Source organism: Engystomops pustulosus, chromosome 3, assembly GCF_040894005.1.
Source record: "Engystomops pustulosus chromosome 3, aEngPut4.maternal, whole genome shotgun sequence".
Classification (NCBI taxonomy): Eukaryota; Metazoa; Chordata; class Amphibia; order Anura; family Leptodactylidae; genus Engystomops; species Engystomops pustulosus.
The window spans coordinates 207,446,284-207,473,394 of NC_092413.1; the positions used below are offsets into that span (position 1 = coordinate 207,446,284).

Sequence of the window (27,111 nt, forward strand, 5' to 3'; positions counted from 1 at the left end):
GCGTTAAGTAAACGGAAATGTTAACAGTGATGTAATTAGGCAAATCACCTCTCCTCAGCTGTTGTATATGCGTTTCAAACGAGTGAATTTGATTTTGAGGGGAAACCTGCTCCCCAGATGTCATTCACTTGTTCAGTTCATGTCTTTCACCTGTTAAATTGACGAAACTGCACCTAAAACCTCCTCAAAGCTGATTGTGATGCAGTTTTAACTGCAACGTGTGAACGCACCCTCAATGTAAAGTTTTCCAGGGACGGCCACGTCCTGTAGTCCCACAAAGCGCATGATGTGATAGTCACAGGTCTAGTGACCCAATTTTAAAAGCAACTAAGGGACCAACACAGGATTCACAGCCATCTTAATAAGTTGTTACATTTCCCTCTGATATGATTTTTTTTTTGTCTCAAAACTTTTTTTTATTTTTGGCTATAATGAAGAATGTAATGTCTGGCACACATTCCCCTTCCTGCGCTATCATGTACTATTTCTGGCCTTCCTCCTCCTTCCCACAATGCACGTCGCCTATAGCAGGTGTGGCACAGGGTGCACCAAGGTGGCCGCTTCCTGGAGCGTAGGGTGTAGTGGGCTGAGCCTGTAGGAATGGGCAGTAGCTTGTGCACTGGCACCATGGCGCCCCCTGTCGTAGTGTAAATGATAACAAGGGTTAATGTGTTGCTGTGCGGGCTGCTGCATTGTGTCTGTTCAGGCTGATAACATTATACGAAGGCACAGGGTCACTGTATATACAGGTAGCCCGCGGACCACCTGCTGCCAATGTAAGATTTTTCACCCTACCCGACGCCTTTACACAGGGCCGCTGTCTGTGAACCTGCAGATCAAGGCCGCTGCACCTGCCCCGCGCCCGCCCGCCTCCTCTGTCAGCGGCGCACCTTGTCATTGGGCGGCGGTGACGAGTGCGCGCTCCGAGCTGGTTTGTCCTGCGGGGCTTGCTGTAGTGTGAGGTGTACGGGGCACGGAGAGGCTGGCAGCGTCAGGAAAACAGCGGGGAGAGCCCGGGAGTGACGGAGGAGGCTGAGCCCGGAGGTCAGTACCGGCCGGGGGTGCATGTACGTGCGGTGTACAGGGGACATGTATGTTATGTGGCGCATACATATATCACTTCCCAGTGTATGACTATGAGCCTATACACACAGCTGTGCTCTCCTCAGTGTATGAGCCTATACACACGGCTGCGCTCTCCTCAGTGTATGAGCCTGTACACACACGGCTGCGCTCTCCTCAGTGTATGAGCCTGTACACACACGGCTGCGCTCTCCTCAGTGTATGAGCCTGTACACACACGGCTGCGCTCTCCTCAGTGTATGAGCCTGTACACACACGGCTGCGCTCTCCTCAGTGTATGAGCCTATACACACACGGCTGCGCTCTCCTCAGTGTATGAGCCCTATACACACGGCTGCGCTCTCCTCAGTGTATGAGCCTATACACACGGCTGCGCTCTCCTCAGTGTATGAGCCCTATACACACGGCTGCGCTCTCCCCCGTGTATGAGCCTATACACACACGGCTGCGCTCTCCTCAGTGTATGAGCCTATACACACACGGCTGCGCTCTCCTCCGTGTATGAGCCTATACACACACGGCTGCGCTCTCCTCAGTGTATGAGCCTATACACACACGGCTGCGCTCTCCTCAGTGTATGAGCCTATACACACACGGCTGCGCTCTCCTCAGTGTATGAGCCTATACACACACGGCTGCGCTCTCCTCAGTGTATGAGCCTATACACACACGGCTGCGCTCTCCTCAGTGTATGAGCCTATACACACACGGCTGCGCTCTCCTCAGTGTATGAGCCTATACACACACGGCTGCGCTCTCCTCAGTGTATGAGCCCTATACACACGGCTGCGCTCTCCTCAGTGTATGAGCCCTATACACACACGGCTGCGCTCTCCTCAGTGTATGAGCCTATACACACGGCTGCGCTCTCCTCAGTGTATGAGCCCTATACACACACGGCTGCGCTCTCCTCAGTGTATGAGCCTATACACACACGGCTGCGCTCTCCTCAGTGTATGAGCCTATACACACACGGCTGCGCTCTCCTCAGTGTATGAGCCTATACACACACGGCTGCGCTCTCCTCAGTGTATGAGCCTATACACACACGGCTGCGCTCTCCTCAGTGTATGAGCCTATACACACACGGCTGCGCTCTCCTCAGTGTATGAGCCTATACACACGGCTGCGCTCTCCTCAGTGTATGAGCCTATACACACGGCTGCGCTCTCCTCAGTGTATGAGCCTATACACACGGCTGCGCTCTCCTCAGTGTATGAGCCTATACACACGGCTGCGCTCTCCTCAGTGTATGAGCCCTATACACACGGCTGCGCTCTCCTCAGTGTATGAGCCCTATACACACGGCTGCGCTCTCCTCAGTGTATGAGCCCTATACACACGGCTGCGCTCTCCTCAGTGTATGAGCCCTATACACACGGCTGCGCTCTCCTCAGTGTATGAGCCCTATACACACGGCTGCGCTCTCCTCAGTGTATGAGCCCTATACACACGGCTGCGCTCTCCTCAGTGTATGAGCCCTATACACACGGCTGCGCTCTCCTCAGTGTATGAGCCCTATACACACACGGCTGCGCTCTCCTCAGTGTATGAGCCCTATACACACACGGCTGCGCTCTCCTCAGTGTATGAGCCCTATACACACACGGCTGCGCTCTCCTCCGTGTATGAGCCTATACACACACGGCTGCGCTCTCCTCCGTGTATGAGCCTATACACACACGGCTGCGCTCTCCTCCGTGTATGAGCCTATACACACACGGCTGCGCTCTCCTCCGTGTATGAGCCTATACACACACGGCTGCGCTCTCCTCAGTGTATGAGCCTATACACACACGGCTGCGCTCTCCTCAGTGTATGAGCCTATACACACACGGCTGCGCTCTCCTCCGTGTATGAGCCTATACACACACGGCTGCGCTCTCCTCCGTGTATGAGCCTATACACACACGGCTGCGCTCTCCTCCGTGTATGAGCCTATACACACACGGCTGCGCTCTCCTCCGTGTATGAGCCTATACACACACGGCTGCGCTCTCCTCCGTGTATGAGCCTATACACACACGGCTGCGCTCTCCTCCGTGTATGAGCCTATACACACACGGCTGCGCTCTCCTCCGTGTATGAGCCTATACACACACGGCTGCGCTCTCCTCCGTGTATGAGCCTATACACACACGGCTGCGCTCTCCTCCGTGTATGAGCCTATACACACACGGCTGCGCTCTCCTCCGTGTATGAGCCTATACACACACGGCTGCGCTCTCCTCCGTGTATGAGCCTATACACACGGCTGCGCTCTCCTCAGTGTATGAGCCTATACACACGGCTGCGCTCTCCTCAGATGAACTTTTAATGGCTTCTCTCAGTGTCCCTTTGTATCCAATTTTTCCTCTCAAAAACGGAAAAGGTGCAAACTGCAGAACTGTTATTTTTTTTCCCCACCTATATGGCTTATATTCGGTAATACAAGGACACATGTCCAGGGTCAGAGGCACGGAGGGAGGGCATTCACGTTCTGGTTCTGATAAAATCTGATTTATTCCATCGAGTTAAAGGAACACAAGTAAGAGCGACTGATGCGATTTGAACTGATAAACCGCTCTTCAGCGTAAAGGAAAGTTTGTTCTTATGCATTATGAACCAAACATACCTAGAGGATGCTGCAGCTACACTGATGCAGCAACATATCTTGTTTAATCCCAGATCTGAGTGTTTTTTCTGAAAAAAAGATACAATTATGATAATGAGGCTCTGGCGCTTCTTCTCTTAAGACAGGCAGAAGTAATCAATGGCTGCACCACCTTCCAGTTTCTGTGTATGAATCATCCAGCTCAAGTTGATTAGTCTTGTCTGGACAGTTCAGGAAGCTCCGTGCATTTATGTAGACACCCAGCTTTCTCAAGGTCCTGAACTTTATAATTTGGTTTTTGAGCAGAACCACTTGAGGGATTAAACAAGATGTGTTTCAGCATCAGGCTCCTTTCAGACAAACGTATGCTTGCCCCGGGCGCTGGAGAGAGGAGGGTAGACGCCGCTCCATAGAGAAGCGAGAGCAGTTGGCGCAGTGGCCCGGGGGAATATAGGACCTTAATGGGAGCCGATATCCATCCACAAACTGGATATTGGTTTGCTCGTATGTTAGTGTGCATGGGCCCTAGGGTATACATAGTGTTACATGTATGTACTCTAACCATATGCTCTGCACATGGGACAGGGATTGTTACATGAGCTGCTGGGTATTACATACATGTGGCACATATGTGTGTGTACAGGATATCACATGTTCTGTCCATATTCTCTTGGTTATGGTTGCAGGTGAATTGTTGTATTATGTTGGGGGAGCAGGTGATGCAGACATGGAGGGACATGCGGTATCTGCGTCCTGGATTCATGTGGAGGGATTAATGATTTGTTATATGTAGTAATGAGCTGAAATTACTCAGGTTTTCACCCCATGGAGTATATTATATGTAAACTATAGACCACCTGTTACATATCTGCCTCGGGCCATGGAGAGTCACCGCTTTGTATGTCATTAAAGGGGTCCTCCAGAGGTTGAAAAGCATGGCTGCTTTCTTCCAAAAACAGCGCCACACCTGACCCTGGGTAGTGTGTGGTATTGCATCTAAGCTCCATTCATTTGTATATAGCTGAGCTGCAATACCTGCACAAACCACGGTCAGGCGTGGCGCTGTTTTTGAAAGAAAGCAGCCATGTTTTTCAACCTCGGGAGAAGCCCTTTGATATGTCCTCAGTGTAGAGAGTTTATGCCAGTGCACATTGGTATACATGTGGATGTGGTAGTAGACGTAATATATGGCATAGGACATGATATTTTTGTGTATATCATATACTGAAGGACTAGAGGTGACGTGAATGTGCTGATCTCCTGCCTCCTCTGTATGGTAAATAATATATGACCCCACCATACATCTGCCACTGATCAATCCTATTAAAACCTATAAGAACATCCGGGTATCTGCCACCTCCCATTGATGAGGTGATTAGACTTTATTTACATGTCATGTGACCTCAGTGTGGATCTTGCACTGTATTTTAAAATTGTCTTTGCCCTTGTCCCGGATTAGCAGGGCGTGTGCCTCACTCACAAGGTTTGGCTGTAATTAAAGTGACAGTCAGTGTCATGATGCAGCATGTGCTGTCCATGGGCTCCTGCAGGTGGCGCCACTGCGTGTGCGGCCCCGGCGCTCCTTCAGGTGGCGCTCCTGCAGGTTTGCCCACTGGTTATTCCCTTGAGATCTGTGTAATCATACCTTTACGTTTTATATTCCCGGATTGTAGCTTCTCAAAGTGCTAAAGTAGCATTTCCTCACACTGTTGTGCTCTGTGCATCGTGCTACTCTGAAGCCCCTGCCTCTGCTCTGAGAAAAATCTGTAGGCTTCTGGTTGGAAACTTCAGCAGTCATTTATAGCAAAAGAGAGAGGTGGTGGAGAAGTTCTATACAGAGAGCTAAGAGCGCAGCAGTGTGAGGACACACCTCCAGGGCACTTAATGAAGCTAGAATCCTGCAAAATTAAATCCATACATCACAGTCCTGCTGCCACTAATCACACACACACGCGTACGTACGTTACAGGAATCTGTGGTGCTGGCCCCTCCGCCATGGCTCTGTATGGACGGCAATGCTGCGCTCTGCTATGGATTTATTAGATGCGGCCCCTGCAGTACGGTAGAGAGCGATCAGTTATATTTCGTGTCATTGAGCGAGGAGCCGGGGATTTCTGCTTGTGCTGTACAAGAAAATGGACTGCATGTACTAAATCACGGTAATGTTATTGGCAGGGAAGTCGGCGTCTGCATCGCGGGATCTGCACAGCCTGCACCTACCAGCAGTGATAACCCACATCCTATACATGGCACTACTAATGGCCGATATGGGAACTATTTACCCAATATGCTAATTAGGCTGTTTATGGTCAAGTGGGTGGTCCTGGGTTGGTGAGGACGCTCTGAGCTCCTGCTGATAGTGATGTATCACCTTACCTATAGGGTCCTCATTAATGGACTAGTATGTAAACCCGGCTCTTGGACATCACTGACTCACTATAACGAGATTAATGTTTGTGTTACCTGAGGATAGGTTTACTCTTAAATAATTACCCCCTTTACTAAAGTCTTAAAGGGGTTTTCCCTTGAAAGAAAATTCTCAAATTTCAGTCCTACTGATGTTTACACAATAATTTTTAACCATCAACTTAACAATTTTACTGAGGAGGTAAAACGGCAATAAAACTATCAGTCAGTGATGATCAGTGTAAGATTCCAGAGTGTGAGCGGGGACTCTCTAAGCAGACACTTCATGATTCCTCTGTGCTATGAGATGCTGTGTGATGACAATGTGCTTAGATTGTCAGGTTACAGGGTTAATATACACTCTTATTTACCTTCTGAACATTGTACTAGTATCTGACATATAGAAAGAGAGATGAGACAGATCAGAGATGATGACATCGCTCTGCTCTGGGTCCTGACGCTGGCACTTTCAACCAGCATCGGCAGTCACACAGCAGGAGAGAACCAGGGAGCAGTGAGAACCCTGCAGCTGCACTTGCCCCTACCCAGCCTCCTGCGCCAGTGATCGCTTCCATCAGTTATGTAAGCGCTGACTGTCTGCAGGCTGCGGGACTCCAGGCTTAACCGGCCATATCTGCAGGTTGCTTACCCCTGTCTAAGTTTATAGCTGAGATGAATGTGGCTGCACTTTATGTACATGCTCAGTAATGCAGCAAGGAATGCCTGCACTCATGTTAGAACTGCTAGCGTGACCTCAAACCAGGGCGGGGAGTCCGAATCGGTGACTATTTTGGTGGATCTGAGGTAGGCAAATTGAGGAGTCTGTGTGGTGTAGTATATAGGATATGCCACATCTCCTCCTATGTGGTGTAACATTTACAGTCATGAAAGGGTTACTACGCGTGGCTCCAATGTGATTCTAGATGAGGCTTGGTAGTTGTGAGATGACAGAATCTGCTGCTCAGGTAATGAGAGCTGTCATTCCCCATGAGAGGTAATTATATGCACTGGGGGTATAGGGGCGGTATATACTATATATAATATATATATATATATATATTTCTGTGCTCTTCTAGGGATTGTGCATTTGTACACAGCGTATGGAGGACGCATACATAATCTATCCTCACAGAGCGGGCATTTATAACCCTGCAGGATCTCCGCTTGCTGTTCAGAGCCTTCCCAAACTCAGCACACAGGTCACACGTGACTTACAGGCCGCCCTTGTTCCCACTCCCCTTCCCCCATCCGAAATATATTCACACCAAGTGACATTGTGTGCAGTAATGTTAATGATTCCTCCTGGTCACAGCTTGTCTGTATATAGTGGGGCAGCAGTGTGTTGTATAGCAGGTGGAGCTGTCGCCTGGCAGTGTGAATGGAGGGGTAGCCCGTGCATATCCGCTCTTTACCATGGGGCAGTCTCTCAGTCCCATAAATGTGAATGGAGTTTTGTATCAGTTGTCATTATTTACATCATTGGGACACAGTGATATCCCATAGATACATGACTATAATATGCAAGGGACGCCCTGATCGCGCACTGTTCTATATATGGGGCGCCCTGGTTGCCGCGCTGCTCTACACGAAGGGGCGCCCTGGTTGCCGCGCTGCTCTACACGAAGGGGCGCCCTGGTTGCCGCGCTGCTCTACACGAAGGGGCGCCCTGGTTGCCGCGCTGCTCTACACGAAGGGGCGCCCTGGTTGCCGCGCTGCTCTACACGAAGGGGCGCCCTGGTTGCCGCGCTGCTCTACACGAAGGGGCGCCCTGGTTGCCGCGCTGCTCTACACGAAGGGGCGCCCTGGTTGCCGCGCTGCTCTACACGAAGGGGCGCCCTGGTTGCCGCGCTGCTCTACACGAAGGGGCGCCCTGGTTGCCGCGCTGCTCTACACGAAGGGGCGCCCTGGTTGCCGCGCTGCTCTACACGAAGGGGCGCCCTGGTTGCCGCGCTGCTCTACACGAAGGGGCGCCCTGGTTGCCGCGCTGCTCTACACGAAGGGGCGCCCTGGTTGCCGCGCTGCTCTACACGAAGGGGCGCCCTGGTTGCCGCGCTGCTCTACACGAAGGGGCGCCCTGGTTGCCGCGCTGCTCTACACGAAGGGGCGCCCTGGTTGCCGCGCTGCTCTACACGAAGGGGCGCCCTGGTTGCCGCGCTGCTCTACACGAAGGGGCGCCCTGGTTGCCGCGCTGCTCTACACGAAGGGGCGCCCTGGTTGCCGCGCTGCTCTACACGAAGGGGCGCCCTGGTTGCCGCGCTGCTCTACACAGGGTGGCGGGCGCCCTGGATACTGTTGTGTTTGCGGGGCATGCTCTATATATGGGGTGCCCTGCTTGCTGCTGCTCTATTCGAGGGGGGCCCTGGCCGGCCCTCTGCTCCCTTCTGGGGGTCACCCTGGCCGGCCCTCTGCTCCCTTCTGGGGGTCACCCTGGCCGGGCCTCTGCTCCCTTCTGGGGGTCACCCTGGCCGGGCCTCTGCTCCCTTCTGGGGGTCACCCTGGCCGGCCCTCTGCTCCCTTCTGGGGGTCACCCTGGCCGGCCCTCTGCTCCCTTCTGGGGGGCACACAAGGTTTTATTTTGTTGCCCTTGCAGCTGCTTTAATGTACAATCATGAAGTCATGTGGAAATGAGATGAGATGAAGAACATGTAATTTATTCCTCGGGTGGTTGTGGCATCAGCTGACTCATTGGAGCTTCTTATTGTTTCTCCGGAGCCGGGGCGTTTCATCCAAGCACAAAAATATTTCCTTGTTCTTGACTTCTGATTAAAGGGGCAACTCCTCCAGTTAAACCAGTCGCTCAGTTCCTTTTTACTATGAAGATGATGATGATCTTTATAAAGCGCCATCATATTCTGTAGTCTGTGTGTGTGTGTATATATAATATATTATTTATTATTATTATTATTTGGTTTAGAATATTAAATCTATGGAAGTTTTGTAAATCTCCTCCAAAGTCGTATGAAATTGAGTCCAGATTAAAGAAAATCTTCCATCATGATAAACCAGGGACATTACCACAGTCACAATGCCTGGATCTATGCGTGATCTTCTTATATGTGTTATCCGTGGCCTCCTTCCTTCTAAAATCAACTTTTCAAATTACACTGATGAGCCTTACCAGAGACTCTCCGTACTGTTACTTCACAGGCTATTATACTGTACAGGAGCACTTCACCCTCCCCCTTGCAGCAGGGTGGGGCTCTGATAACACCCCCAGAGCTGTTGTGACTCACTGGCATAATTTTAAAAATTGATTTTAGAAGGAGGGAGGCCATGGATAACAAATATAAGAAGATTACCACAGTCATGGTGCCTGGATCTATGAGTAAGTGACCCAGTTTATCTTTCTGGATTTTGATCTTGGTTTTCCTTTAAGGACTGGAAGGGGAGCCTCACTTCAGACACCACTATCTTTTGTTTTATACGTTGCTGATATTATACTGAGACTTGTGTTTCTGTGAGTTACAGCACCAGAGATACAGGCTGGTATAGACATAGGTGGAAACCTGCCGCTCACATTTCCAACTATGGCTTGTACGCCTGTTTTCCAGATAATAATGCAATTACTTGCAACGCCGGGCTCTGAAATGTTTCTCCTACTGCAGCCTCTCAACATGACTCCTCTCAGGCAAAATCTGACTCTTCTCTGCTCATCGCCACTTGACTTTGGAGGAGATTTGTTATAGGTAACAGGTGAGATTTCACACAAGAGGGAATTCTAGGAATGACTCTTCATACCCTGATCGAGGGGGCTGCTAGTCTAATGTTGTAAAATCTGGTAACACATCCCCTTTCAATACCCCTTCTTAACCCAATTCTCACTTCTGAAAATCTGCTGGCCAAAGTATAAAAAGGATTGGTATGTTGAGGTTCAAACGCTGATCCCCATAATATCAGAGACGTCAGAAGACATAATTGTGCATGATTAAAGGGGTTGTCCACTTGACAAGTGCCCATAAATTACTTTGGTTCTTGCTCTAGTCCACATATTTTTGCTAATGATGACTCTTCTGTATGAAGGGGGGAAGGTTTGTAAAAATGTAAAACGTCTTATAGTATTATTTTGGTTTTTATCCAGTTTATCTAGAAAGTGTACAACCCCTTTAAGTCTTTCACTTTTTTGTGTGCCTGGAATGAAGGAATACAGGTTCACGGATGTGCTATGTAATAGTCACGTGCCGCCATGTAGCAGGGGGCGCTGGGGCAGTCTGGGTATAGTGTGTGGTATATTGTCACAAGGTGCTGGAAAGAGGGGTATATTATAATTCGTCATATGGAGGACTGAGCAGACGCTATGGATCGTCTCCTAGAGTCAATTCCCTTCCAGCAATAGCCTTTCCAACCTTGAGTCCTGCCCTGGAAATATTTAACTTTTGTATTAATGTTGATTGTTCTAATTATATGACGGTATATTCTATGAGTAAGATGGAAGTGGGATGAGCTGAGGACCCTATATCCTACAGTAGTAGTATAGTAACAGGTCACTGGTTTAGCTGCACCTAAATCTTACTACTTATCGCTGTGTTGGTGGCTGTACAGCTAATACAGCAAATTGACATCCCTAGCAACTAGCCATGGCTGTGATTGGCCAAGGCTGTCCCCCTGACCAATCATAGCCATGGCTAGACCTTAGGGTCCCCCCTGGCCAGTCGTGTCCATGGCTAGACCTTGGGGTCCCCCCTGGCCAATCGTGGCCATGGCTAGTACCTAGGGTCCCCCCTGGCCAATCATGGCCATGGCTGGTACCTAGGGTCCCCCCTGGCCAATCATGGCCATGGCTAGATCCTAGGGTCCCCCCTGGCCATTCATGGCCATGGCTGGTACCTAGGGTCCCCCCTGGCCAATCATGGCCATGGCTAGATCCTAGGGTCCCCCCTGGCCAATCATGGCCATGGCTAGATCCTAGGGTCCCCCCTGGCCATTCATGGCCATGGCTAGATCCTAGGGTCCCCCCTGGCCAATCTTGGCTGCGGCTAGATCCTAGGGTCCCCCCTGGCCAATCTTGGCTGCGGCTAGATCCTAGCGTCCCCCCCCGGCCAATCGTAGCCGCGGCTAGATCCTAGCCTCCCCCTTGGCCAATCGTAGCCGCGGCTAGATCCTAGCCTCCCCCTTGGCCAATCGTGGCCACAGCTAAATCCTAGCGTCCCCCCTGGCCTATCGTGGCCACGTCTAGATCCTAGAGTCCCCATGGCCCCCAAGTCTGGGTCGGTGCCTGTACTCGAATGTTGGGTCTACTCAGCGTGATTGTCCTCTGCTTCTACAACGTTCATGCGCCTGGTGCTGCTGAAGGTTAGTCTGACACCTGCTGCTTGTTCAGGATGCTTTACAAGACCAGAATACAACACTTTTGTTCCATCTCTGATCTGTTGCCTAATTTGCAGTTTATCCTGTTGGTATTTCCTGACTCTCCCTCCCACCTCCTTGTCAGGACAATACAGAGGCGGGCGTGTTGTCATGTAGCGCCCTGTAGTCACCATTGTAGTTTCTGCCAGTGCTGCTATGTCATAGCACATAAAGCAGCTGCTTCCCACCCACAACAAGACCGCGGCAGGTCACCCGCTGTCTACAGGGTGTCATCAGGTCAGGGGTAACATCACTGCTTCCTTATTCCAGGGAATGATACTACAGCATTGCTCTGAGCGTATCTTAAAGATCGATTCCTCCTAAAAGTCCCTGAATTGTCCATGTGTGCGACGCTAAACAGCGTGGAAACTTGTTACATTTTAGATTTGGATGACTTTTTTGGTGAAAAGCTGGTGTTGATCCCAGTGGTAAAGCACCATATATAGGATGTAGATATCTACCATGTCCCCTACTGTCGTTAAAGATCAGTTTGCCTGTTAATAGGGGTCCTCACATTTTACAACCTAACCCCAATAATCAAAGACTGTTCATACAGAGCAGTGTTGTAATAATATTGTGCATCCCCTATAAATACAGCCATACGTGGGATACAATGTAGCAGCTCAGACAAGATTCTTCATTCTCCCTATCTGAGAGGTCAGAGGATGTAATTGTGTATGACTTAAAGGGGTTGTTTACTTGATAAGTTGGAGAGGTGCCCATAAATTACTTTGATACTTACCTTGGCCCGCAAATTTTACTAATGATAACTCTTCTACATTGAAAACTGGCCTGGTATGGGGGTTGGGTTTGAAAAAACATGAAGTAATTGATAGGATTATTTTGGCTTTTCTCTAGTTTATCTAGAAAGTGGACATCCCCTTTAAGTGTTTCTCTTCCATGTGGTTCTGGAATGAAAAGATATGGTTGTCAAAAATGAGTCATCAGAGGGGGTCTTAAATTTTTACAACATAACCTCAATAATCAAAGACTGTTCATACAGAGCAGTGACGTAATGGATATTGTGTGTTCTCTATAAATACACCTCCTCGTCCCGGGATAAAATGTGTCGGCTCAGGCCGGATGTTCTCCATTGTATTCATTGTCTGTTTTATTCTGTGTATTGACATAAAGCAATGGATTGTCTGTAAGTAGGGGCCTAATGATGCCACCACCACCACCTATTTTGTACTAATAGGGGCAGATTTATCAAGCTGTCAGAATATTTCTAGTTGCCCTTCGCAACCAATCACAGCTCCCCTTTAAAATATTCATGAGCCCTGGTAAAATGAAAGCTGAGCTTTGATTGGTTGCCATGGGCAACTAGGAATATTCTGACTTTCAGACAGCTTGATAAATCTGCCCCGTAGTGTCCTTCTCGGACACCTTATGGAAGAAGTATGGTCCTATTTTCCTAGAAGGACTAATTATTAATGCCTTAATTGTATGCAATGTATTTTTTCCTTATATTGAAAGGAAGTTGGGGCGTTGTATTAGAAAACACAAGTCTTCAGCCGCCACTAGGGGGAGCTCACTCAAGTGTTTTTTTTTGTTTTTTTTTAATTGAGTTAAATCTAGTGTATACAGCTAGTTCCCTCTAGTGGTGACTGTAGGCAGCACAAAGTTTATAAGTTGGGTGGATTTTAAGCACACATTCCTTTTTATTTTCTGGAGCACTGGATTCCCCAAAATTGGGGTCTCTTGTATGAATAGATTTGGACTTATCAGGACCTCGTGATTAGTTTTAATCGTCATTATTTCCCCCTTTTTACGTGCCCTCCATGCATGTAGGAGAGTGACAGGCGCACCTGGCAGCGGAGTGGGAACACTCACTATAACCTGTGACCTTTCAGGGATAAACATTCCCACGTTGTAACGCTCGGAAAATACATCTTTAGACCGGAGCCTCCTGATTTATCTGTAAAGGTGCATCCCCCCCCCATGCACAGACCTTGTAGTCACATCTATGGTGCTTAGTACTAGGGGGTCCTAGCAGTTATGTAGACCCTCCCCCCCCCCCCCTCATTCCACAAAATAATGGAAAGTAATTTCCGGAATTATCCGTGGCGGCTGCCAGCGCTGCAGGGGTGGGATGTGGAATATAACTACTGGATCCCAGGTGAGAGAATAGGGAAGAATGTCTATAATCCCGGGAAAAATGCTTCTTGTGAAACACAGCGGAGGCAGCCAGGTATCACACAGCGCTCCGTATCCCTGCGATGTAAGGAATGGAAAACATACATGGAGCCAGCAATGCATCGCCCCTTAGCTGCTCCCACATGGGTCAGGAGCACCCTATACTTACCCCTGTATATAGTATATAGAGGTCTGTGATGTTCCTCAGTAACCTACGTGTTTACACGCTCTTTGTGTTGTATGTTGTGTACAGTAAATAAAGGTGACGTCTGGAGGGATAACATATGGTCTATCAGATGCTGACGTGATTGATTTAGTGCAGAACATATGGGTGTCTCTATGGGTGTACATATTCTTTGTGATTTGTTGCTATGGATGATTACCAGACACCCATGATCTAGTCTGAATGTATTGTACATTGAAGGAGAATATTCCCGATGCCTGAAGATTTGTGTTGTTTGCATATGCATAATGTTAACTTAATTTAAACAATGCTAACAAGGTGAAGTAACGTGTGTACGCGGCCACATGTAAACCTGATATGTTCACCGAGCCTAATGGGGGGATTATCCTTGCAGCATATGAAGCAGGTAGAGCAGGATGAGCATTGCCATCTGTCCCAGTGTGCTGCAGGGCATGCATTTATGGGATCTTCATTCTTGTAGTTTACAATGGGTTAAACTACTCTATCCAAAAGAGAGCATCCCCACAAAGTTTAAGGATTCTTACCTCCGCCTGATGAATCGTGATAGTTGTAAACGTGTGACTACTGAGACTTCCCTTGTGATTGTTATTGCTGGAAGCGTTGGGACATGTAGACGGATTACGGAGGAGTCTGATACCGGATGTAGGGATCTAAAGAAAAGGTGATCTGTAGCACGTGACTCCTGATCTTCTCCCATCCATTGTGAGGAGCTCAATGTCAGGAGGGCGGCATCAAGGATCTGGTGCCTGCTTCTCTTCATCATGGATAACTTCAGGTTTTAGAAACCCACCACTATTGAAATCCATGTAAATTTCGTTTACATATATCTGCCTCTAATTGTCATGTCTGTTAACCATTAGTGGTAGAAAAAACACATGCAGTCGCACAGTCAAAGAATAGAAAAAACAATGCCGTAGTGCAATCCCAAATCCTGCTCCCAGCAGATGTTTTGTGGTTATAAAGCAAATGATAAGAAAATTTAGAGGCATTTTTATTTCGGCATGTCATGTGACCCGTTTGACGACATCACAAGTCCTTTAGCCTACTAGCCTTAGCAAAGTGTACACCATGCATATGTCTGATTACATGAAATCACAGCAGCCTCCATATACTTCTACTTCTCTCCATCCTCCATGAAGGTTGCTGCTGTCATGTGATCAGATACATACATGAGGTAGATGTAACACAGGACTTTAGATGATGTTGTCCTGATCACATGACTTTAAGTGCCCAATGATGTAACAGAGCTCTCCATACATCAAAATATCATAGCCTGTCAAACGGGAACAAAGAGGCGGGGCAATGCAAGTAAAATTTACGATGTAGGACTCTCTTAGATGATTGGACTCGCATCAGATATATATATATATTTTTTTTTAACATGGCAGCCATGGAAAGCAGTCATTTAGGGATGAGAGGGCATTGCTTTTTAATTGTAGTTTTTAATGAAGTCTTTATATTGGGTGGGTTAATTTGCATGAGAGGTTCTCTTTAAGGACCTTGTAGTGATGCAGGGAGCATGTGATCAGTCACATGCTTCTGACATCACTCTAGGTCAGTGGTGGCGAACCTATGGCACGGGTGCCAGAGGTGGCACTCAGAGCCCTTTCTGTGGGCACTCAGGCCATCACCAGAGGACTCCAGGTATCTTCCTGCTGTGCACAGAGCTGTATTAAAGTGACGGTGCTACCTGGGACTACTGGAGGAGTGGGAAGGTGTGGACAGATCTGGATTATCATAGTAGCTCCTGCTCAGGCCCTGAGAATTCTTCCTGTTTATGGGACCCTGGAGGGAAACTACAATGATCATCCAAATTTCTTCTATTTTCTGCTTTATTGGTGTCCTCAGCTGCTGATATCAATGAAATCTGTGACAGAGAAGGGAGTATAAATCACTAATTACATTTCTGTGTTGGCACTTTGCGATAAAGTACAGGCAGTCCCCGGGTTACGTACAAGATAGGGTCTGGAGGTTTGTTCTTAAGTTGAATTTGTATGTAAGTCGAAACTGTATATTTTATAATTGTAGATCCAGACAAAAAAAATTTGGCCCCAGTGACAATTGGAGTTGAAACATTTTTTGCTATAATGGGACCAAGGATTATCAATAAAGCTTCATTACAGACACCTTACAGCTGATCATTGTAGTCTGGGACTATAGTAATAGCATCCAGGGAGGTCATCAGAGGTCAGTGGGGTCTGTCTGTAACTATGGGTTGTCTGTAAGTCGGGTGTCCTTAAGTAGGGGACCGCCTGTAGTGGGTCTTAGTTGTAGTTTGGGCACTCGGCCTCTAAAAGGTTCACCATCACTGCTCTATGTCATGGATGAGGAAGTATGGGAAAAGATCAGTGCAAAGGCTGAAGTGCTTCATTAGAGGTTCATCCGATGTCCAGGACATTGGTGAGGAGGAGGGTCTGGCATTGCTGCAAGCTCCTGACCTGCAGGCTATAAGACAAGGGCACTTTTTAGAAAAAAATTTTTTGTAGATGGTAGATTTCCTTTAAATCCACATATCTTCATTAGCATCAAATGGTGCTAATGAGCCTGAAGTGCTCTGGGCAGTACCTGAGTCCCTCAGTGCAGTAGCTTCAAGGGCTGTTAAACTATCTGCTCCCTCAGCACTTCTGCACAGTGTAACAGCCTGTGAAGGAGGCCATGGATAGCAAATATAAAAAGATTACCACAGTTGCGGTGCCTGGATCTATGAGTACATGCCCCTAATTCATCATGATGGATTTTGATTTTCTTTTATTGGTTGAGAGACACAAAGGTCTATTATTAATTAAATAATAATGGTTGTTATTATTATATAGGCTTGTTTAAAAGGGTTAGGATATAGGACTATAGGATGAACAAAATGCCCCCCCCCCACAAAAAAAAAGAAAAATAATAATAATAATTAAAAATAAAATGACTATTCTCTAAAAATTAAAGTTCAAGAAGTAAATGACAAGATACCACGAGATAATGATGGGAAACTCTACAGTAATGTTTCATCAAGAGGTTGGCTGATGTGTAGAGTGACTGAGTAAAAAGGAAAAGTAATAATAAAAATGTAGATAATAAAAATGTAAATAATATAAAAATAAAAACAAAAAAATTATATAAATATTATTTATAATATTATAATTATTTCTTAATACATTTTTTTTAAAAATGATGCCTACTAAGGCCATAAATGACTTGATTGACTATTGTCCCCCCATGTTTGTCTTTTATTTTGACCCTGTTAAGAAGCATTCACCCCCCCCCCCCCCCCTGTTACATCTCCGTATACATCAGCAGTCGTTGTGCACAGAATGAAGTGTGTGCCAGCGCCTTTCCCCTGCCATCCGGTGCCACTGATCCAGCGCAGTAAATGAGAGGCGACAGCCCGGGTTACAGTAGCGCCGGCGTGTCCCCCTGCTCATGTACAGTGACCTCTCCCGGCCCCCCGGCAGCCCCTGGCATTGTCCTCCTGTAGGCACAGGCAGTCATTAGGAAGCGGCAGCGGCGGCTGTGCCTGCTCTGTATTATCACTAACAAGGACTGTGTGTTGTGTTTGCAGATGGCCCGGAGTTGAGCAGAGATGCTGCGGAACACCATGCCTCACTTTCCCATGGCCCTGAATGGTGAGTACCGCCCCATACAGTGTGTATACTATTTCTGCCAGTTTTTTTTACTACTGTGATGTAGCAGAGCTCTCTTTGCTCTCTTGTTTTATCCATTGGTTTTACAAGTGACCAACTCTGCTCTGCTACATCTATTCTATAATTTCACTTCTTTATTGATCAGACTGAGCGGTGAGTCTTGTGATCTATGCAAAGTGATTGATCACCCTATTGTAAATGTTAGTGCCAACCTTTTTTATTAAAGGGGTAGTTGCCTATCTAAGCATATCAATGGGAGACACCTTTGCAAAAACCTCCATTAAAGGGATGGTCCAGAGATTGAAAAATCATGGCTGCTTCCTTCAAATAACAGCGCCGCGCTTGACCCAAGGTCTATACCGGACTTTGCAGTTCAGATTTAAGGAAATTAATAAAGCTTAGTTGCAATATCAAGCACTACCCATGGTCAGGAGCTGTTTTGGAGGGAATCTGTCACACCCTGTACAACCCCTTCCTCCGCACTAGGCCTTATGGTACAGCTCATAACCTGTCGCTTCTTCCAGGACAAGTATTAAAGGGATGGTCTCCTTATTTAAAGACAACTCTTATACATAGGATAGGGAATAACTTGCTGTTCAGGAGGGGTCACTAGAAATGAGGAGGGGCGGGGGGGTCTCGTGCTTTTTCCGGATTAATAGAGCGGCTGGATATACACGGCCGGTCCATACACTTCCTGTGGCACTGCCGGTTTCAGCATAGGGGATGACCTTGCCCAGTAACTATAGGTTGGGCACTGATGAGGCTCCTGTAGCGGATGTGAATAGCTCACACTACATTGAAACAAACCCTTCGCTCTGAGAAGTATAGGCCCCCATGCAAGATTTTACTCTCTGTATATGTATTTGGATGGCAAATCTAGCATATAATGTCAGCAGACAGCTGGAAGGGGGCAGATACTTTCTCACCACGTTGTATGTGTCGTCCTCCTCCTTAGGGGATGAGATTTTCCTCTATTGATTATACATTCATCAGCGGCTCCATGTCTCCGTGTCCTGGCCTGGTGCCTGCGTTGCCTTTTTTAGAGGGCTTTGCAGTATGTGTTTGCACCAGTTTTTGGCAGGGGGACAGGCCGGTGTGTAGTGAATGGAGGCAACGCTCGGCATGCTGGGTATCTGTATAGTCTTCAGTGCTGATCAGAATAACCAGCGCTGGGATTGTATTGTAGTACAAGTGTATTATAATATTGGAGCTTCGGGTCTCATGTGATGGGCGAAGGTGACGATAAAAATATTTAAATCATCATTTTACACCCTATTGTGTAGCATGGTCAGAACTGATGATAGGTTCCCTTTTAGTACAGGACATGTTACCCTTAGGCCATCAATGAATGAATAGGTTGTAGGTACAGCTTTATACATATACTATTGGCCGTCCCTGGTATTCTTATTGTAATTAATAATGGATGGAGGTGCAATGAGCTGCAGTACCAAGTATCGCCACTACTAGATTTACGGAGCTGTGCTTGGTACATTGTAATGTGATGGCCTGTCTGATATAATCTCCATTCTACCTGGTGAGGGATGAAGTAGAGATTAGGCAGAGCTAGATCCGTTAAACCCTCTGAGCTGCAGTACCAAGTTCAGCCACTATGCAATGCACGGCGCTCTGCAAGCAGTCAGACCCCTACAAATCGGATATAGATAATATAGATTCGGCGTTACCACTTAAAGCTGTTCCTGTCCTATAGAGAGGGGTAAGGTAACCCAGCACGCTGGACGTGTCCTCCTGCAGGGTGCTGATGACTGCATAATCCTGAAGATGTAGCAGAGTTGTGTTTGTCATGCAGAAGAAGATGCTACGTGGTTGTAATGAAGAGCCATGACACCCTGAGCTCTGCTATATCTACTGCTAATTTGGGAGATGTCTACTTTGAGAGCTATGGGAGATGATGGGGCCACGGGACTGCAAAGACTTCAAATTGACCAAACCCCAAAAAATTTGGCCACCCACAAAGTGTCTGTTGAGGTCTGAACTGCGGACTACTACTCCCAGCTAGTTGGTGCATGCTTGGAGTTGTAATTTTGCTAGTAGGTCCATCTGGGGGATCTCTACATGAATATTCATGAGCAGCCAAAACACACGAGAGGCTGTGACAATGAGGATCTGGGAAGGGAAGGAAGTTACATGACCTGACAGCGGAGTCTTGTGTTGTGTGACTTCCCGTGTAGATCTGGGAGGGGACGTCTCGTGTACTGGTAGGCGGCAGGTGACGGGGGGCCTGCAGCGTCTTGCTGTGTGCACTATAGGGACTATATGAGGACTGTGCATAACACTCTGTGCTTTGCTTGCAGGCGGCCCAAACATGTGGGCCATCACCACGGAGGAGCGGGCCAAGCACGACCAGCAGTTCGCCAGTCTGAAGCCCATAGGCGGACTCATCACCGGTGAGACCCCCCCCCCCCCCCCTTCTTGTTTAGGGTTATGCACATGGAGTGTGATTTACTTAACCCTTTTACCATTTGCATTTGTCTTTTGTAATACTTGCTACTCACTGGCGCAGAAGGACGCCTTCCTCTTCCCAAGTCATTATGTCTCTGTCACTTATTAAAGGGAGTTTTCTCTTTAGTCTTTGGCGATAAATATCAAGGATATTCCTCAAATCCCCTGCTGGTTAGGTCCTCGTGCTTTCTACTTTCCCGTGCTGAATCTGCTAGTAAGTTTTGTGTCACCTTGTTGCACATCTACACTGTTCACTACTGCTGGATAATGTCCTCTATGCTGCCCCTGCAGCTTTAAATGTAGGGTATCTGTATTATGAGAAGGGGCTGTGTACTGATTCAGGTCCTTACTGCCAAGCGACCCACAGGAGAACAGTTCTGAAGTGGTTAGCAATTTTTCTTTGTCACCCAGGTGCTTGTTATGTTGATTTCTTATGCAATTCTACTGGTAACTACTACTGCTGTATAATGTCCTCTATGCTGATGTAAATGTGAGATATCTGATAGCTTTGCCTGGATGGCAGGATTATGTTGAGTTGCTGTGCACCAATTCAGGTCCTTACTACTACCTGTAGGGCCTGAGTGAAACTTTGCTGAAGCTTTTAGTAAGTTTTCTTTGTCACCAAGTGCAGGCTATACAGTTATACTGGTCAGTATTGATATCTTCCATGCTGCTCCTTCTTCTGTAAATGTAGGGTATCTGGATTATGATGCGCTTGTGTGTACTGATTCAGGTCCTTGCAGCCAAGAAACCCACAATTAAATGGTTTTGAAGCTATTAGTAGGTTTGCTTTATCACCCAAGTGCTTGTAATGCAGTAATACTGGTTAGTACTGCTGGATAATGTCCTCCATGCTGCTCCTGCTTCTGTAACTGTGAAGTTACTGACTGCTCTGCTTTGATGGCAGGATTATGATGAGCTGCTGAACACTGATTCAGGTTCTTAATGCCCAGTGAAACTATGCTGAAGTTCTATTACGTTTTCTGTGTCATTACTGCTGTATAATGTCCTCCATGTTGCTTCTGTAAGTGTCCTGAATGCATTGTCTTAAAGCTAGGATTCTGTTCAGGTGCTGAGCGTTGATTCAGGTCCATGCTTACTGGAAACCCGCATAGAACAGTAACTAAAAGCTTCACCCCGATTTCTATCATTGCACTTGATACACCACTATACTTATGTGTCTGCAATGCTGCATAATGTCCTCCATGCTGCTGCTGCTCGGAAGATTGAAGCTGTGATTAAGTACTAGAATTATGTGCTGATTTTAGGTCCTTACTACTTATGGGTTATTGAAACATCCGTAAAAATGTATGTCCGTGTTCAGTCCATATAGTGTCTGCATTTGTTTTTTTTTTTTTTGTTTTTTTTTTCACATGCTTTTGGCATCCTTTTTTTTTTTTTTTTTTCTGGAAAAAAAAAATACTAGTGTCTAATCTACTTTGTGCCCTGCACATTTGGTTGCCAACAGTTGAGGAAAAAAACGGACCACGTGCCGGTGTCACTGTGTGCCATCCGTTCCTTTTTGTTTTTTTTTCTTTTTCTTTGCGAATCCATTGATTTTCTGTGGAGGTCTGTGGTCTGCATGCATGTGCAATAGTGCATGCCGCAAATTTTTTCTTGCCATCTCCACATCATGGGGAAAAAAAAGGATGTGTGAACAATCGGCCTGTATGACTACCCCCCCCCCCCCCAACAAAAACCGGATGGCATACACACCTCATTAATGCCCGTCTGAATAAGCCATTCATGCAATTGAGAATTGACCACATCTCAACGTTTAGCCTTGCAACATTTAGGACGGAACCCTTCATGGGGCTCATCAGAATTGCAGTATGGCGCCTCATTGTGGCAAGTTATCCTCTCACATTTTGTGCAGTATATGGGAGACCTTATAAGCGCTAGTCTTCACATCCCGGCAATGGGACAATAGAGAATTACAAACCAGGGTAAGACTGCTTAACAAAATGGTTCTATATAATGGACAGAAATCGCATGTATATTGTATATAATATTTATTTTGCTTCCTATCTAATCACTTTGATGCTTTTTCTGTAAATTCTCCCGGGATAGTTGGTACTTGTTTATCACCTCTCTGTTGTCACAAGCTCCCACGCAGGTGTTTACTACCAAAAGTGGATAAAAATTGCCTTTATTGCAATGGAAAAAGTCCATATATAGCGTTGAGCACCTGCACTTAGGAGCATGTGATACACAGATGCACCATGGATAGAGGATTATATGTAACTCGCGTTCGTCCAGGACTTAGCAGATGATTGTCTATATCCTTACTGGGTCGTTTGGATCACTTGCTATCAGCTGCTGTAACCACTACACTTGCCCCATGAACTGTGCAGTGGCCATGTCTGGGTACTGCATTCTAAGACATTCCTGATTGGTCCCAATGGTCACATGATCACCCATATTATCACACATCCTGGTACTCCTAATCCTTTCATTTCCCTAATTTCCTTGGTCGTTCAGCCATGTCCTCCTTATACCTCTGCGTCCTGGGGAGCCGCTCTAAGAAGCTGCTGTGGTAACAGGGCAGGCATGTCTGTAGGAAGCCTCAGGATTAGTGTTTGGAGAAGTATTCTATGGATTGAGGGCTCAGCTAGTCAAATGATGTGGCACATTGTGCTTTTCATCCGCCCAGCAGTGCAGAGGATTTCAGGAATAGTCTCTTTCTGTAAGCCATGCCATGTCCCGTAGAAGTCTATTGCTGGTATCACAAATACAGCTAGTGGCAGGTTCCCATAGAGCCATGTTAACTGACTGACACCCCTATTTTAGTTAAAAATTACATCACTCAGATCCCCCTAAAATCAGAGTTTTTGCCTTGTATCCAGGGATCTCTAGAGGTGGGCATGGTCTCCTCAGGCTGAATCCGGCAGCTCCTCTCCAACTATTCTCCGCATTCAGCAGTAATGTCATGTGCTCAGGTTGACATCATCTCAGGTCTTTTAGCCTCCTATCATTAGCAAACTGTACACCATGCATATATCTGATCACATGAAATCGCTGCATGGTAACATGGAAAGGATTAGAAGTCCACGCAGGCTGCTGAGAGATGTCACTAAGCAACAATTTTTAGCTAAAAGATGGGTGGTGCTTAGTTAATACTATTCTATAAGAACCTGCCGTAGCTGTATTTGGGAAAAATATGGTGACAGGTTCCCTGTAAGTATCGCAACCACAAACTTGCATGCATTTCTGATTACGTATTTATGTGATGGAGCGACTCAAAGTACATCTGGAGGCCCCCCTCCTCCCCATTCTTCTTCGTACATCTAGAGGCTGGAGGTTCCCCCATTCTTTAAAAAAAAAAAAAAAAAAAACATTCAAGACAAATATGTTGGCAGTCCCCAAACCATTACATGCACCTGAGATGTGTGTGTGTGTGTGTATATATATATAATATATGTATATATGTATATACACCAAAACTCAATCTCGGACCTAAAAACATCCATGAATCACAGCAGACGCCATAACCGTGTGACTTTGTAGATGTGACTGCTCTCGCTCGGGTCCCTGGCACGCAGTAGCGCTCTGCAGGCGACCATGCTGATGAAGTCATTAAATATTAAACACGTTGCAGTGCTGCGCCTCGGCTTCTCCCGTCTCGCTCAGCGTTGTGCCGGTGCAGGCTGTAATGTTCATTGACCATCCTGCAGTTTTAGAGTTCAGGAGTCCACGCTTTATGGCACTTAAAGGGTTAATTATTTCAACATAGCCAGTGCATATACATATTTTATCTGTGCTTTGGGTCAATGGTTGCGCAAACACAGCAGAGTCAGGTACAGCGTGGCACAGCAGGGCTGAGTGTCCAGCCTGGCACATGCCCTTATAAATCGTACTTCAATTTTTGGATTTTCCGGTATCAAAATCCATCCAGGGACCTTATTCATAGATCCAGGCACCGTGACTGTGGTGACCTTATATTTGTTGTACTCGCCTCCTTCCTTCCAAAAATAAACTTCTTTTACCATGCTTATGAGCTTAAAGGCTCTAGTGAGTGTTACCAGAGCCCCTTCATGGTGTAGCTTCACAGGCTTTTACACTGTACAGAAGCACTTCTCCCCTCCCACTGTGTGCTAGAACTTTCTCTGCTGCAGTGTGATTACATCAGGCAGAGGGAGGGGGGAGACAAGACATTGTAACAGAATGTGAGACTGCAGCATGGAGGGGCTCTGGTAGCACCCCTGGAGCCCTACATGCTCATTAACATAATTATAAAAGTTGATTTTAGAATGAAGGAGGCCATAGATAATACATATAAGAGGATTACCACAGTCACTGCATCTGTGAGCAAGTGTCCCTGGTTTATCAGGATGGATTTAGATGGTAGATTTCCTTTTAAGGGAGTTTTACCTAGATTTTACCCTATTCAAACTACTAGTCCCCTCAGGTAGGGTATGAAATGTAATTTTCTACATTTTCTAGAAATCCCTCTCATTTGCCTAAAAAAAAAAAAAAATACTGGTGAAAATGAGTAGAGAAGAGTCATCCTGAGATGAGTCAAGTTTAGAGGTTGCAGGGTGGAGCGTCACTTCAGGTATCTCTATCTTTATTGCGCCTAGAACCATTGTTCTTGTGCCATGTTTAAAGATGAGAATTTCTTTTTCCAGACTGAATCGGGCTTCTGGTTCTGAGATCCACAGAACTTCCATCCACATAACAGGCAGTTAAGCAAAGGTGGAGAATGGATTTCTATCTGCCGCTCACATCCCCAAATTTGTAACTCCCTGTATTTCTGGTTCTGGAGCGCACAGAAACACAAGCCTGATGTTATCTGCAAGAAGAGATTAGGGTAAAATCTGGTGATGGTTCCCCTTTGGGTATTTAAAGGGGATGTCTGGAGGTTGAAAAACAGGGCTGCTTTCTGACCAAAACAGCGCCACATCATGGTTTGTGCTGGTATTGCAACTCAGTTGTATAGAAATGAATGGAGCTAAGTTGTAATAACACGCGTTTCCCACCGTCAGGTGTGGCAGTCATGTTTTTCAATCTCTGGAGAAGTCCTATAAATGTCTGTAAACTGGGGGGTCCAACCAATCAGTAAGGGGGCTGCTTATGAGCGTACACATGTATAAGAGATGGCTGAGGAGTCCCATAGAGACTGGTTGTAATACAGATCAATGCCTCCATCATATTGTATATTGAAACAAGGGTCACCGGACCACCATGAAGTGTATCCTTAAAAGTTGCATTGTTAGTCATTAGTGTGGCCACATTTTTATCTTACAGGAGAGCAAGCTAGGACCTTCTTCTTACAGTCTGGACTCCCTCCTGCTGTCCTGGCCGAAATATGGTAAGTTACCCAACTAACCATAAGGCGCGCTCCATGGGGATCATTTGGTCCTTCCATTATGTCTTTATTATCTTTTTGTCAAGTTTCCCTATTTCTTTGTATATTAAAAATATTTTATGAAAAGTAGGTCTTGCAGGCAACTGAGCCTCGGTATATACTGCCCCTCCTGCTCTGTAGAGATCACATCTTGGTAGTGATGGTCATCACACACACAGTATGATAAGTTAAAGGAAACCTACCACCACGGATCTACCTATTAAGGTAGATCGGGTGGTAGGTGCCTCTATTGGACGTGTGGATACTCCTTTTAAGGGCTAATTCTCACGTCCCCTGTATCTTTTTATCACTTTTATTGCCCTAATATGCTTATTTTCTAAGGAGACTACTGGGGCGTGGAGTAGCCGGAGTTGAGGCTACACGGCACGACTACTCCACGCCCCAGTAGCCTCTTTGATCCTCCTACCCAGAGATCTTCGTCGCGCAGCTACGAGGAGATGCGCACCCTCCGCATGAGCAGAATGCAGGCCCGCGGCTGCACTGTCACTGCTCCAAAGCCGGAGCTACAAGGCAAGCGCAGAACTCCGGCGATATCTGGTAGGAGGATCAAAGAGGCTCCTGGGGCGTGGAGTAGCCGCGCCGTGTAGCCTCAGCTCCAGCTACGCCACGCCCCAGTAGCCTCTTTCGAAAATTGGCATATTAGGGCAATAAAAGTTATAGAAAGATCCAGGGGGACATAAGGATTAGCTCTTAAAAGCACTATCCTCACGTACAATAGAGGAAGATCCGTGGTGGTAGGTTTACTTTTAAGGGGTTTTCCAGGAATCAAGGGGGCTAAGGCACAATGTGGGGGCAGGAAAATATAAAGAATACTCACTATGCCCAGCTGGAAGTTACTGGGGTCACAGGACCTCCTTCAGCCAATGAGTGGCTTTCGCCAATGTAATGTTGTCACACATTGGCTGAAGCCGTTCCCATGATCTGCAATACCGGAGTGAAACTGGAACTTGGAGCCAACCCCTAAAAGTTATTCAGATTCCTGTAATAATCCCTTAACCATGTATAAAGCCATCACAGGATCTAGCTTTAAAGGGAACCTGTCATCAGATTTAACCTCATTAAACTCTCAGCCCCTCTGGTAGGGTATGAAATGTCCTTTTCTATAATTCCCTCTTTTATGTGAAATCTCCTCCATTTACTTCTATTAAAAAAAAAAAAAAACTCTCCTCCAAAGTCATGTGACTATGAAAAAGAGTACAGTTAGATTTGCCGGAGATGAGTCAAGATTAGAGGCTTCAAGGGGAGTGTCTCTACATTCGCCACCATTATCAGTGCTATGATACCTAGAAACTATATAATACCTATTAAAGGTAAGGATCTCTTCTTTCAGATCAGGATTCTGGTTCTGTGTGTTACAGAACTGGAGAGGCAGAACTTTAATGACACTGGATGTTTATCTGCAGCTCACATTCCCAACCATGTCCTTATCTGCCTGTATCTTTTTCTCTAAATCACAGAACTACAAACCTGATGTCACCTGAAAGACAAGATTCTTATCTTTTAAAGGGGTTTTCCCACAGAGCAAGTTTGGCCCTATCCGATGTACCCCTGTCACACCCCTCGTAGCACCACCGAAATGGCCGGAGCAGCCAGTCGCACATGTCAGGCTGGCCCATTCATCTCTATGGAGATTGCCGAGCGCCGTACTCAGCAATTTCCATCAGGTCCCTTGAGACGGCCATGTGCGTCAGGCTGCTCCGGTCATCTTGGTGGTGCTTCGAGAGGTGTTACAGGGGTACACTGGACCTCCATTTTCAGTGAAATGTTGGGGGTCTCATCATTGAGACCCCCACTAATCAGGAAGTTTGGACTAACTTGCTGCAAGGGAAAACCCCTTTAGTATGACACCATGTTTCAAGGTCCTATAGAACCAAAGGCTCCTATGGTC

The 27,111-nt window shown here is 46.7% G+C and overlaps 1 protein-coding gene across 6 annotated transcripts in view; it reads left to right on the forward strand.

The window, feature by feature from the left end:
* The first annotated feature begins 739 nt into the window (after positions 1-739).
* Positions 740-27,111, forward strand: part of ITSN2 (intersectin 2) — a 91,317-nt gene continuing 64,945 nt past the window's right edge. For 3 of the 6 annotated variants that reach the window (XM_072143662.1, XM_072143661.1, XM_072143663.1), the window contains exons 1-4: positions 797-1,044; positions 17,314-17,377; positions 19,708-19,800; positions 25,103-25,166. In XM_072143662.1, coding sequence (XP_071999763.1) covers positions 17,335-17,377; positions 19,708-19,800; positions 25,103-25,166 — 200 coding nt within the window. In that variant the 5' untranslated portion in view covers positions 797-1,044; positions 17,314-17,334. The other 3 variants (XM_072143659.1, XM_072143664.1, XM_072143660.1) reach the window with 2 other exon arrangements.